The 14,016-nt window shown below is 44.8% G+C and overlaps 1 protein-coding gene across 6 annotated transcripts in view; it reads left to right on the top strand.

Annotated features, from left to right (window-relative positions):
• Positions 1-14,016, top strand: part of LOC120809184 (voltage-dependent calcium channel subunit alpha-2/delta-4) — a 34,278-nt gene that overhangs the window by 5,810 nt on the left and 14,452 nt on the right. For 3 of the 6 annotated variants that reach the window (XR_013451221.1, XM_078083071.1, XM_078083069.1), the window contains exons 4-28: positions 1,067-1,183; positions 2,501-2,560; positions 3,132-3,294; positions 3,372-3,503; positions 5,093-5,153; positions 6,088-6,238; positions 6,428-6,502; positions 6,585-6,674; positions 6,864-6,977; positions 7,174-7,252; positions 7,331-7,464; positions 7,652-7,669; positions 8,193-8,270; positions 8,662-8,742; positions 8,845-8,919; positions 8,990-9,076; positions 9,490-9,561; positions 9,672-9,733; positions 10,994-11,061; positions 11,690-11,735; positions 11,997-12,094; positions 12,477-12,567; positions 12,782-12,874; positions 13,451-13,572; positions 13,648-13,716. Coding sequence is in view for 4 of the 6 variants with exons in the window: in XM_078083071.1 (XP_077939197.1) it covers positions 1,067-1,183; positions 2,501-2,560; positions 3,132-3,294; positions 3,372-3,503; positions 5,093-5,153; positions 6,088-6,238; positions 6,428-6,502; positions 6,585-6,674; positions 6,864-6,977; positions 7,174-7,252; positions 7,331-7,464; positions 7,652-7,669; positions 8,193-8,270; positions 8,662-8,742; positions 8,845-8,919; positions 8,990-9,076; positions 9,490-9,561; positions 9,672-9,733; positions 10,994-11,061; positions 11,690-11,735; positions 11,997-12,094; positions 12,477-12,567; positions 12,782-12,874; positions 13,451-13,572; positions 13,648-13,716 (2,236 nt within the window). In the remaining 2 variants the exon portion in view is untranslated. The remainder of the gene's footprint in view (positions 1-1,066; positions 1,184-2,500; positions 2,561-3,131; positions 3,295-3,371; positions 3,504-5,092; positions 5,154-6,087; positions 6,239-6,427; positions 6,503-6,584; positions 6,675-6,863; positions 6,978-7,173; positions 7,253-7,330; positions 7,465-7,651; positions 7,670-8,192; positions 8,271-8,661; positions 8,743-8,844; positions 8,920-8,989; positions 9,077-9,489; positions 9,562-9,671; positions 9,734-10,993; positions 11,062-11,689; positions 11,736-11,996; positions 12,095-12,476; positions 12,568-12,781; positions 12,875-13,450; positions 13,573-13,647; positions 13,717-14,016) is intronic. The other 3 variants (XR_013451222.1, XM_078083072.1, XM_078083070.1) reach the window with 1 other exon arrangement.

Genomic DNA, 14,016 nt, shown 5'->3' with positions numbered 1-14,016 from the left:
GTAGACAGGGACAAGGAACATGGAACATCCAGACGGTAGACAGGGACAAGGACCATCCAGGACGACAAACAATGACACGACAAATGACAGGAGACACACATGGCTTAAATACACTGGGGAGGTGCAGGTGATTGGACACAGGTGGAAACAATCAGACAATCACAGACGATGACAGGACAAGGCAGGAAGTGAAGTTACCCAGGGAGACAAGAAGCAGAAAACTACAAAATAAGACAGGAAATCAAACCACACCGTGACAATATGGTCTAGACCTGTCAATCACAGTTAGCCCCGCCCTTAAACAACCCCTGCTTCATTGTGATTCAGTGTAAATAACCACAGCGGGACGTTCCTGCTCGCTCTCAGCTGGCTCGTCCACCTCCAGCACCTTGATCCAGAGACACTGACCTGATTCCCTCAGAGAACCTTTGCTTTACACCCCCTCCCCACCCCCCTAACAAAACAAAAAACACACACACACATCTCCACATAATCTGAGAGTCAGTCTCTCGATCCGAATTAACTCTGAGAAAAAAACCCACACCAATCTGCCAACGGCATCAGATTAGTTTCACGGTTTCTACTGCTTCAATTAACCCGAAATGAAGCAGATCAGATCCAGATCAAAGGACAACCTCCTTCCTGTTCAAAAGAGGTGTTACGTCATAACTCATCATCATGATGAAGATGACTCAAAAGTTGGCCTTGTTCGTATAGTTGTGTTTGATCATAAGTTCTTGGTTTTAGAGCTCAAAGCGTTTACAACTAAAATAAGGAACACTAAAGAGACTATCTGTTCTTCTGGGTTACCCTAACCGTCAGAATAAAAGACAACAAAAGACAAAGACAACAAAGGTAATTCCCTCATTGTGGATTCAATACACCAAAGTGAACTGCTAACTAGGTTTAACACTACTCGACCCAAAGGCACTTAAAGGAGGCCAAACTGTCCAATCCAAACCTCCCTTCCATAGAAGGGTGTCCATCGAGGAAGCACCAACACAACTACTCAGATGTGAGTACTTGGTAGTACCAATAGGGCTTAACATGTGCATTTCTCTTTCAGAAACTGAAGGACGTGGAGTCCATCATTAAGATCGTGGAGCTGGACGGAGGCGACCTGGTGAAGAAATACTCGGACGAGATCGAGCGAATGTTGGGAAGCAAGAGGAAGTCTGTGAAGGTGAGGAAGAAGAGGCGTGGTGCATTCAAATACACCGCAGGATCATATCTGATGATGACATGAAGTGTCATCATCAGTCTCTTCAAACTCAATCTTATATTTATTATTAATTAAAAGATCACCCTGGCGATCTCACTATGACATCATAAGGGTAGAACTGGTACAGTGTCCCTTTAAGACTGCGATCACTGAATAAGGGCTGCGGTCCAATAGTCCTTTTTGTTCCTGAATTAAGTATTTAAGTGTCCTTCATGACAAGAGCTATCAAATCCACTAAATGCTTGAATACTTCCTTTATTAGTTCTTCTAGCCTCGGAAAGGTGCTTCAATAGTTCCTTCATTAGCTCCTTTAGCATAGGAAAGGTGCTTCAATGCTTCCTTCATTAGCTCCTTTAGCATCGGAAAGGTGCTTCAATGCTTCCTTCATTAGCTCCTTTAGCATCGGAAAGGTGCTTCAATGCTTCCTTCATTAGCTCCTTTAGCATCGGAAAGGTGCTTCAATGCTTCCTTCATTAGCTCCTTTAGCATCGCAAAGGTGCTTCAATGAATCCTTTATTAGCTCTTTTTGCAAAGGAAAGGACCCTCAATGCTTCCTTTATTAGCTCAACTAGCATAGGAAACACTGGACCTTCCTTTACCAAAGGAAAAGACATTCCTTCCCACAATGCCTTGCAAAAGCATAATGTAAAGTGACTGAAATAGATAAACTGAGATTATGAAACTAACAGTGGTCATAACTTGTATTATTGGTGTGTATTGGGGTGCGCAGTTACAGTATTTGTCCTCTTTGACTTTTCTTCTTTCATTTACATCCCAACCTCGTTAATAAAGTCCTTCTTTCAATGTGAGTCTTCCTCGCGACTAAGTATCTAAGAGGATCCTTCTGAACATTGTAGTTCTACGTGAGTAACTACGTAGGTCAGTGAAGGTGAAGAAGGTTCTCTTTTCTCCTCATGAACTCTTGGCACAAAAACCCTGAGGACGTTTTCCTTTAGAGGCCGAGTAAAAGTGGTCGAGAAAGGACGATAGTAGGTCCTTTTTGGACTATTCAACCAAAAAACAGTTACTACTGGGATTACTGCAGTGTCCCCCCCCCCAGGTTTACAGCTGGCAGGGGGGCGGTGGGGGTTTGCGGACGGACACAGTGATTTACTTTTTATTTCATTCATCTCATTGTTTTTTGGTGGGGGTGTACCCCCCCTATATTATGATGGATTAGTGGGGTGGATTAAAGCAGTCTGGAGACTTCATCTTCGCTGTTGTCACTATGCAGAACGATGATGGATTTATTCTCACACTTCCTGTTTCCTGTCTCAGAGGTTGGCGGAGTCGGCAGAGGACGCCGACCTGTACCACGATTTCAACGCTACGATGAAGGTCGGTGCTCTTCGTTACCCACCCAACTGAATTTTAAAGTTCATATTGAAGAGTTACCCACCTTCGTGTTGTCCTCCTTGTTTAAATTTGTATTTCTTTTACTCCACACTACAACCTGCAGGCCTGAAACCACGCTGATCTGAAATAATCCCTCGACGCTTTAACTGGCCTAAGCTGTCAGCTGTGCTTTAAGATAAACGCTAACGTTAGCGCGCTAACAGCTGGGCGGAGCTTTAAAGCTTCACCTGAGATTAGGTCGACCTCCCCTGATGCTGTGAGGAAACTAGGATGACAGCGCATCAGAAAAGCAGAACAGAACAATAGAAACATTCATAGAGATGCAAAAACACACATGCAGGTCGTAGCAAAACAATCCAGTCCGTTTGTGTTTCAGAGTAAAACCAAAGATAAACCAAAGCAAAGATATTTAAATGACTAGCATCTATTTCTGAATCAGATTTCACTTTCATTTACATGTTAACCGGTGTACTGAAAGTAGTCAGGCTGTCCCTTTTGCTGTCAAAGTCAGCATCTTATTCTGAATGGAAACTTCTTCCTGTCTTCCCACCAGTTTGACTACTACAACTCCATGCTGATCAACACGGCGGACGAGGACGGGAACAGCGTGGAGCTGGGCGGCGAGTTCCCCCTGGAAGAAAACGAGCACTTCAACAAGCTGCTGGTGAACACGCTAATGAGCGACATCCAAATCCCCACCAACGTCTACAACAAAGGTCAGAGGTCGTCCTGCGTGTCCGGCTAACGCGCTTCCTGTGAGCTTCCGCCCTTAATCACACTCCTCTGTGTGCAGACCCCAACATCCTCAACGGCATCTACAACTCCGAGGCGTTAAACGACGTCTTCATCGCTAACTTCCAGAAGGATCCCACTCTCACCTGGCAGTTCTTCGGCAGCTCCACCGGCTTCTTTAGGATTTACCCCGGTTAGTCTGAGCTCTGGTCTGTGCTCTAGTCTGAGCTCCAGTCTGAGCTCTAGTCTGTGCTCTAGTCTGAGCTCCGGTCTGTGCTCTAGTCTGTGCTCTAGTCTGAGCTCCAGTCTGAGCTCTAGTCTGACCTCTAGTCTGAGCTCTAGTCTGTGCTCTAGTCTGTGCTCTAGTCTGAACTCTAGTCTGAGCTCTATTCTTAGCTCTAGTCTGAGCTCCAGTCTGAGCTCTAGTCTGTGCTCTAGTCTGAGCTCTAGTCTGAACTCCAGTCTGAGCTCTAGTCTGAGCTCTAGTCTGAGCTCTAGTCTGTGCTCTAGTCTGTGCTCTAGTCTGACCTCTAGTCTGTGCTCTAGTCTGAGCTCCAGTCTGAGCTCTAGTCTGTGCTCTAGTCTGAGCTCTATTCTGTGCTCTAGTCTGAACTCTATTCTGTGCTCTAGTCTGAACTCCAGTCTGAGCTCTAGTCTGTGCTCTAGTCTGTGCTCTAGTCTGTGCTCTAGTCTGAGCTCTAGTCTGAGCTCTAGTCTGAACTCCAGTCTGAGCTCTAGTCTGAGCTCTAGTCTGAGCTCTAGTCTGTGCTGTAGTCTGAACTCTAGTCTGTGCTCTAGTCTGTGCTGTAGTCTGAACTCTAGTCTGTGCTCTAGTCTGTGCTCTAGTCTGTGCTCTAGTCTGAACTCTAGTCTGAGCTCTATTCTGTGCTCTAGTCTGAACTCTAGTCTGAGCTCTATTCTGTGCTCTAGTCTGAACTCTAGTCTGAGCTCTATTCTGTGCTCTAGTCTGAACTCCAGTCTGAGCTCTAGTCTGAGCTCTATTCTGTGCTCTAGTCTGAACTCTAGTCTGAGCTCTATTCTGTGCTCTAGTCTGAACTCCAGTCTGAGCTCTAGTCTGTGCTCTAGTCTGAACTCCAGTCTGAGCTCTAGTCTGTGCTCTAATCTGAACTCTAGTCTGAGCTCTATTCTGTGCTCTAGTCTGAACTCTAGTCTGAGCTCTATTCTGTGCTCTAGTCTGAACTCCAGTCTGAGCTCTAGTCTGTGCTCTAGTCTGAACTCCAGTCTGAGCTCTAGTCTGTGCTCTAGTCTGAACTCTAGTCTGAGCTCTATTCTGTGCTCTAGTCTGAACTCTAGTCTGAGCTCTATTCTGTGCTCTAGTCTGAACTCTAGTCTGAGCTCTATTCTGTGCTCTAGTCTGAACTCCAGTCTGAGCTCTAGTCTGTGCTCTAGTCTGTGCTCTAGTCTGTGCTCTAGTCTGAGCTCTAGTCTGTGCTCTAGTCTGAGCTCTAGTCTGTGCTCTAGTCTGTGCTCTAGTCTGAGCTCTAGTCTGACCCCTGATCTGAACTCTAGTCTGAGCTCTACTTTTAACTGTAATCTGAACTGTAGTCTGAGCTTCAGTCTGAGCTCTGAGCTTTGGGCTGAGCTCGAGCCTCATCTTAAATCCCACCTTTATTTCCAACAGAATATTGAAGTTTTGAAATCTGACTATCACGTCTGTTTTCACATCCATGGCTGAGATGAATGTCGTAATTTGGGCAATTTAAACAAAACAACCAATAAGAGTCGGGGGTGTATTTCGATAAAGCTGTGGTTCTCTCTCAGGTATCAAATGGACTCCAGACTCCAACGGCGTGGCAGCTTTCGACTGCAGGAACAGAAACTGGTGAGTTGAGGACTGCTGGTTTGATGGATTGTCGTGATGTTTAAAACAGGGATTCACGTTCCCCTGAAGATGTGAGGAGCTGCCACCACGATTTTCATATGGCAAATAAACATGAAGATCAAAACAGCCGATTATTTCCTCTGCTGGATTCAAAGGAAGATGGCAAATATTTTCACGCAGTTTTTTGTTAAATATTATAAATATAATACTGTGTTTTAAGCTCTTATCAATGCTCTTCGTGGTCGTATCAATGCCCTTAGTGGTCTTAATGGTCTTATCAATGCTCTTAGTGGTCTTATCAATGCTCTTAGTGGTCTTAATGCTCTTATCAATGCTCTTAATGCTCTTATCAATGCTCTTATCAATTCTCAATAGTGTGTCATGTGTAAACAAATTATATTTCTTAAAAGTCAAACAGCACAAATGCTTCAATAACTCTCAATAAGCTCAATGAGCTCAACAAGCTCTGTTTCCATGAAAACAACTAAACGTCAAACGTGGAGGGACCAATTGGAGAAGAGGAAAAGGTACTAGAAGTTAAACTAAAGCTCCGTTATCTTACAGTCTGTTTACCGTAGAAAAAGACGTGGACGCCACACTCAAAAAGGGGGCGTGTCCACCCCCCTGATCCTCTGGAGAAAAAACGCTAAGCCTTCTCGGCTTTTCTAAATAATACCAGAGAGCTGCATATGTCCTTGAACGCCTCGTCACAGGGCATTAATGGCGGGGGGGATCCATGTAAGAGCTGTGATCCTCCATAGAACCCTCTCCTTTATGAGTTAAAACTTCAAGTATCAAATCTGCGCACTTCATGACGTTTTGTGTCAAGTGTTAAGTGTGTTAATAACAATATAACAAATACAGAAAAAAAAAAATATATATATATATATATAAATATCTAGCGTGTTGAGGGGTGATGCCGTGGTGCATTCAGGTACATCCAGGCAGCCACGTCTCCCAAAGATATCATCATCATGGTGGACATCAGCGGCAGCATGAAGGGGCTGAAGATGACCATCGCAAAGCACACCATCAACACCATCCTGGACACACTAGGGGAGAACGACTTCGTCAACGTTATCGCTGTGAGGGACGCACACACACACGCACACACACACACAGTGCTAGAAGAAGTGAGAGTACTAACACAACTAAAACTACTCTGTCCGTCACTATAATTAGTCAAATGTACTTTTTACACCAATAATCTAAAAGCCTGTCTCCTCCTCTGCGTCTCGTCCTCCGTGTTTCTTCCCCTTGTGTCTCCTCTTCAGTACACTGACTATATTCGGTACGTGGAGCCGTGCTTTAAAGGAACCTTGGTCCAGGCCGACTTAGACAACCGAGAGGTGAGACATCATCGGCTACACACACACACACACACATTGTGGCTCCACCTACAGCTGTTTCTTTTGTCTCTTTGTCCTTCAGCACTTCAAGCAGCTGGTGGACGAGCTGCACGTTAAAGGAGAAGCGAAGATCAAGAACGCCATGAAGGAGTCCTTCAAGATCCTCAACGAGGTCCGTGTCCGCTCACGGTCCCAGGGGGCTGATCCCGCCAAGCCGCTTTAGAAATGACCAACGTGACGAGTTCCTTTATAAACGGAACCGAGTATGTCCACATGAACTAAGCTTGTGTGTGTTTGTGTGTGTGTCTGGCCTCTGCGTGTGTGTGTGTGTGTGTGTGTGTGTGTGCGTGCGTGCGTGCAGGCAAAGCTGAGTGGGCGGGGCAGCATGTGTAACCAGGCCATCATGCTGATCACAGATGGAGCAATGGAGGACTTTGAGTCTGTCTTTGAGGAGTTCAACTGGCCCGAGCGCCGGGTGAGGAGCTGCTTTATTTCATTCATGTATTCATTCTTAATGGATTAATTGTTATAATTGTTAATAATTATATATTATATATATTTATAATTATTAACAATTATAATAGAATTAATGAATAGAATTAATATTACAAACAAGAAACAAGCTTCACATCTGCTTCATTCATAAGATACGGCTTCCTGTGTGTCCTCAGGTGAGGGTCTTCACCTACCTGATCGGCAGAGAGATGACCTTCGCCCAGAACACCAAGTGGATCGCCTGCAACAACAAAGGTCAGAGGTCGCTGCGAGTGAGATGGAGCGTGTGTGTGTGTGTGTGTGTGTCACAAACGTCTGTGTGTGTTTCCTCAGGTTACTACACACACATCTCCACGCTGGCCGACGTGCAGGAGAACGTCATGGAGTACCTGCACGTTCTCAGCCGGCCGATGGTCATCAACCACGACCACGACATTATCTGGACCGAGGCCTACATGGACTCCGTGGTGAGCCGGCCAATCACAGAGCTCCAAAGGAGCCGTTCATGGTCAAACATCTTGTGCCTCCTGAACATCCTCCATCCAGTCTTCATCATCGTTATCACTTCATCCATCTGTCTGCTTCCTCCTCTGTGTTTTTTTATCGCTCCATTCTCCCATGATCCTCTGGGCCTTTCCATCCATCGCTGCGCAGCTTCCCAGCACCAAGGAGGTAACGAAGAAGAAGTGCTGGTGTTAGATGAACGTGATTTAAGGGTAGAAGAAGTCACTAATGTCTGTAAAGTAATAAATCTATATTCATGTCTCTTATATAAACGTTTATAAATAATCCAGAAAAAGATTTGACTTTTTATTTCTTCTCCACTGCAAGAAGAACAACACACGTTTTACACATTGATACTTCCATATTACACACAATCACACATGAACGACTCCCTTTAAGTTATTTCTTGACCCTGCTGGAGGGCCCTGGCCCTCATGTTGAGAACCGCTGGTTGGAGTGATTGTAGTACTTTTACCACCAGGGTGTTTTTTGTTTTAAATGCACACAGCGGTCGCACATCGCCACCTGGAGTCCAACACGAGAGCTGCGACGGTTATTACATGTGTGTGGAGGAAGAAGAACGAGCTTCATATACAAACACGTGTTTAATACACGTTCAGACTTTATTTATCAACTGCATTGAATGAAAATGAATGAAATGTTGATGGTTCACTGTTTGGTTGTGTTTCAGCTCTTCTACACCAAAGCTCAGAGTCTGCTGCTCATGACCTCGGTGGCCATGCCGGTCTTCAGCAAGAAGAAGGAAACGGTCCGCTCTGGTTTCTCTGTTAACGGTTCTTGTCCGTGTGAAGGCGTGTGAAGGCGTGTGAAGGCGCGGGAAGACATCACGTTGTGCCTGAAGCTTGTGTGTTCTTTTGAAGGAGACAGCCGTTACCTCAGACTTTGTTTGGTCCAAAGATCTCAATAAATATGACGTTTTATTTTACCTATACGAGGAAGAAATCCATTAAAAGTATACTTTGACAATTATACATCAAGCAATTATTATCAAAAGGTGAAAATATCACTTAGTTTTGTTTTGTGGTCTGTTGAGAACTTTATTATCTCTTAATATCCTTTAAAAACTTTTAAATGGAAGTAGTAGTTTATTCTGTGAATTCTTTCAATTGTTAATAATATTATATTTTATTATCTCCCAGCTGTCCCATGGGATCTTACTGGGTGTGGTTGGCACAGACGTCCCGCTGATGGAGGTGATGAAGCTGGCGCCCCGATACATGGTGAGCTGTGTGTGTGTGTGTGTGTGTGTGTGTGTGTGTGACCAGCAATCAAGTCCTTTTACAATAAATGTCTTCCACGTGTGTCTTGATCTTCCCCCACAGCTGGGAGCTCACGGCTACGCCTTCCTCATCACCAACAACGGCTACATCCTGGCGCATCCCGACCTCCGACCTCTGGTGAGTGACACAGGGCGTAGAGGTCCTAATGGGAGCTAAGAAGTATTTACGAGTTTCTCCTCCCCCACAGTACCAAGACGGGAAGAAGCTGAAGCCCAAGCCCAACTACAACAGTGTGGACCTGTCGGAGGTGGAGTGGGAGGACACAGAGGAGAAGGTAACACGGCACACGTCACATGGTATGGTCCGACCCAGGGGAGAAGGTAACGTGTCACATGGTATGGTCCAGGGGAGAATGTAACGCGACACATCGTACACAAATGGCAATAGAGACAGAAAACATCCCATCAGAGCCGTTAGTCAGAAAACATATAGATTATAGGATGATGGTATAATATTTAAAGCATTACGTTATAGTTAATACATTTATTTTAGTTTTTTTACCCGAAAGTAACCATTGGATATTGCCTCAACACACTGCTTATCCCTAGACGGTGGTGAAGTTGACCCCTTCCCCCCCGTCGCGCTGTGAGGACACAGTGACAAATTTACCTAATGCATAAATTAACATAAACTTTGAGGCTGTTTCTGTGAAATACACTAAAATATGTGACTTTGTGTTTTAACCAGCTGAGAACCGCCATGGTGAGGGGAGAGACCGGCTTCATCCAGCTGAACATCAGAGCCTCAGTGGACAAAGGGGTGAGGAGGGTCAGGGTGACCCTGCCCTGGGATTTGGTTGGGTCCAGGGTAAAGGATATATATATATAGATATATATATATATATATGACATCACATTCTCCTCCAACAGAAACGACCCCTGTACCTCGTCAACAACTATTTCTACACCAACATCGACGAGACTCCTTTCAGGTAAAAGTTGCTGCTGGTTAGTGGAAGGGTCAGTTGATAATCATCTGGAGTGTGCTTATGGAGTGTGCTAATGGAGTGTGCTAATGGAGTGGGCAAACGAGTGTACTTATGGAGTGTGCTTATGGAGTGTGCTAATGGAGTGTGCTTATGGAGTGTGCTAATGGAGTGTGCTTATGGAGTGTGCTAATGAAGTGTGCTTATGGAGTGTGCTAATGGAGTGTGCTTATGAAGTGGGCTTATGGAGTGTGCTTATGGAGTGTGCTAATGGAGTGTGCTTATGGAGTGTGCTAATGAAGTGTGCTAATGGAGTGTGCTTATGGAGTGTGCTAATGGAGTGTGCTAATGGAGTGTGCTTATGGAGTGTGCTTATGAAGTGTGCTTATGGAGTGTGCTTATGCAGTGTGCTAATGGAGTGTGCTAATGGAGTGTGCTTATGAAGTGTGCTTATGGAGTGTGCTTATGGAGTGTGCTTATGAAGTGTGCTCATGGAGTGTGCTTATGGAGTGTGCTTATGGAGTGTGCTAAGGGAGTGTGCTAATGGAGTGGGCTAATGGAGTGTATTTATGGAGTGTGCTTATGGAGTGTGCTAATGGAGTGTGTTAATGGAGTGTGCTTATGGAGTGTGCTAATGAAGTGTGCTTATGGAGTGTGCTAATGGAGTGTGCTTATGGAGTGTGCTAATGGAGTGTGCTTATGGAGTGTGCTAATGGAGTGTGCTAATGGAGTGTGCTTATGGAGTGTGCTTATGAAGTGTGCTTATGGAGTGTGCTTATGCAGTGTGCTAATGGAGTGTGCTAATAGAGTGTGCTTATGAAGTGTGCTTATGGAGTGTGCTTATGGAGTGTGCTTATGAAGTGTGCTCATGGAGTGTGCTTATGAAGTGTGCTTATGGAGTGTGCTTATGGAGTGTGCTTATGGAGTGTGCTAAGGGAGTGTGCTAATGGAGTGTGCTAATGGAGTGTGCTAATGGAGTGTGCTTATGAAGTGTGCTTATGGAGTGTGCTTATGGAGTGTGCTTATGAAGTGTGCTCATGGAGTGTGCTTATGGAGTGTGCTTATGGAGTGTGCTTATGGAGTGTGCTAAGGGAGTGTGCTAATGGAGTGGGCTAATGGAGTGTACTTATGGAGTGTGCTAAGGGAGTGGGCTAATGGAGTGGGCTAATGGAGTGTACTTATGGAGTGTGCTTATGGAGTGTGCTTATGGAGTGTGCTTATGGAGTGTTTCTTCTCTCTCTTTCCGTCTCTTCTTCTCTCCTTCAGCTTCGGCATGGTGCTGACAAAAGGTCACGGAGGCCTCATGTTTATTGGAAACGTGTCTGTGGAGGAAGGTTAGAGTTCCCACAATGCTTTTATGCAGACACTTGTTGAATCCACATGGGTGATGATCTTATTGATGGCCGATGGTTGATTTTCATTGATTCATTGATGTAAAATTAAATTCTAACACACACAGATTTACTATAAAGTCAAAAACAGAACAACAGAGTCATACATTTTTTTAGTAAGAATAGGAAAATTGATTTTGCGATAGAAAGAGAAATAATTAAATGAATAAAAGTAAATTGTAAATACAAAGAAGAATAAAGTAAACAAATTTAGGAATATAATGACCATTTATTTTGTAATTTATTTATTAATTTACCTCCTATATGTTTTTTGTTACATTTTAACAATTATATATTGATACATTTTTATACAAGTTACTTTATTTCTTCTCAATATATTAAAAAATTACTTCTTTTTTTTTACACTTTTTATTATTGCTTTTGGTTTTTTTTCTCATTTTCATTTCATTGTTGCTATCGATGCTCATTCTCACGACTTGGCACTTTTAAAAAAAGTTACTGCAGTAAAAGTACTAATACCACACTGAAAATCGTACGCTTTGATTAAAAATACTGGAACTTCATTCGTATTAGTATTTCTAGTAGTATTTGTTTGTGTCTTCCTCTGCAGGTTTGCACGACCTCACCTCACCCGACCTCAGCATCGCCACCGAGTGGTATGTACGTCCTCTACCTCTACCATAGAGTGATATTTAATACAGCAGATTGCATCCCCTCTTATTTTATCTGTGCTGGAACATTCAAATACGGCAACAAATGACGAACTGCATTGTTTAATTGTTCCGTAAATTGCAAGGTGATTGAGGAAGTAGAGAGAGTTGTGACATTGTCATCTATTAAATATCTGATCTTGTATAAAAAAGGTTGTGTTTAAGCCGTTCCTGAGAGCCCTAGTTCATTGAAGCTCTCTTCCTCAGGACGTACTGTGAGACCGACATCGACCCGAGCCACCGCAAGTACTCTCAGCTGCAGGCTGCCATCCGCTACCTGCTGGGCCAGGAGCCCGACCTGGAGTGTAGGTCCCAACCACACAGCTTCTCCCATCATGCATTTCCTTTGTCTCCAGTGGTAGTGACATGGAGAAGGTTTTGGGAGAAGGAAGAGAATACGAATCCATGAAGCTGCATTCTCTGTAGTAACCAGCAGGGAGCGACTCCTCTGGTCCCATAGAAGTCTATGAGAAAATGACTACTCTCTTGATTTATTCCCTCAGTAAACATTCTTTATGGTCTCAATCTTTAGTTTCAAGTCTTCTTCAATACAGCGTGATGTTCATTTAGTGAATTATGGTCAATTTAGAGTCAAACAGACCATAAAGCAGGGGATGCTTTAGGGCGGAGCTACACACAAGTGATTCACACGTTAGACTTGTTAACCGTGTTTTGTCCGTTGCCTAGGCGACGAGCTGTTGCTGCAGCAGACGCTGTTCGACGCCGTGGTGACGGCTCCACTGGAGGCCTACTGGAACGCCCTGATGCTAACAGATAGGTGAGACCCCTCTCAGTTCACACCTGCAGCATTAAAGGGCCAGTTCACCCAACGTAGAAGGTATTTGTGTTTAAAATACCTCACGTTTCTCCGGCCATTCCTCTCAGCTCTGTGTTCACTTTCTGAAGTTTTGAAGATCTGCCAACAATGTTCTCACAGCCTCATGCTGAGATAAAAAGGGTTTCTACTTTCTGGTGCTTCTCCGTCCGTGCAGAGTGGAGCCGGGGGTGGAGACGGCCTTCCTCGGAACTCGAGCCGGTCTCACGAGGTGGATGAGATACGCCGGAGTGGAGACCAGAGTGGCAAAGTAAGACCCCCCCACCCCCCCCTCTTCAAACTCACACAGTGTGAGCTGAGAGGTAGCGTTTGACAGGCAACCGTGCCTCAGCCTTTGGTCTGGTTGTCACCTGCTGGTTTAAGGAACCAAGATACTGTGCAGTTCTGCCTTACCTGAACTATGAAGTATCAGAATCCAAAAGTGTTTTAAATAGAGTCGGTCAGGGGGGGAGCCGGGCTCTGTTGATGAGTCCGACTATTGACGGGAAGAAGCTGTTGGTGTGGCGAGAGTTCTTGGTCCTGATGGACCTCAGCCTGCTGCCAGATGAAGGCGCACAAACAGTTTTGTCCGGGGTGAGAGGGGTCAGCTACGATCTTTCTAGCTCGCTTCCAGGGCCCTGAATTCCTGGAGGAACGGCAGATTGACGCTTTAGATTGGACATTATTATTGACATTACACAATAATAATAATACAAATAAAGTTGCGTACAAAAAACAAATCCTAATGTTAAAATCCAAGGATTAAAAAGCTACGGCTTCCCCGTGCTGGCTGAGCTAATCCCGCAATGGATTTCAAAGTAAAATGTGTCTGCCCCCCCCCCAACAGACGGTTTCTGACAGCGACCGACAAGGACAACTTGTTCACCGTGGACCACTTCCCTCTGTGGTACCGCCTGGCCGTGGAGAACACCCCCGGCAGCTTCTACTACTACCCCGTCAACGACAAAGGTAGGGAGCCCGTCGCCATGGCGACCGCCTTCTTTAGAAACGTCTCCCCAGAGAGCTGACGTGTTGCCTCCACAGGGGTGAAGTACGTGATTGCGGTGACGGCGGTGACGGTGTCCTCCGAAGGGAAGACGGCGATGGCCGCAGGTGAGTCGCGATGCTCTGGAGGATTTTTCTGGGATGTTACATACGTCTTTGTTTCTTCAATATTGGTAATTTATCATCAACTGGAACGTTGGAGCACATCAGCACTTCACATAGTTCTGAGAAATTTTCAATCTCCTCAAAAAATAAGGATTGAAAGGATTTTAGGTTTTTATTCCTCTATTCTACCTCCGTAGACCATAATGTCGCTAATGAAATATGAAAACCTTCATCTCAGTGACTTGAACAAGCAGCTGGAACAAGTGTTGGATTCAAACTCAAAGGAACTTTAATTCTGCTCTT

The sequence above is a fragment of the Gasterosteus aculeatus genome, chromosome X, assembly GCF_964276395.1.
Source record: "Gasterosteus aculeatus chromosome X, fGasAcu3.hap1.1, whole genome shotgun sequence".
Classification (NCBI taxonomy): domain Eukaryota; kingdom Metazoa; phylum Chordata; class Actinopteri; order Perciformes; family Gasterosteidae; genus Gasterosteus; species Gasterosteus aculeatus.
The sequence above is the reverse complement of the archived record's forward strand: the minus strand, read 5'-3'. Positions and strand labels throughout refer to the sequence as shown.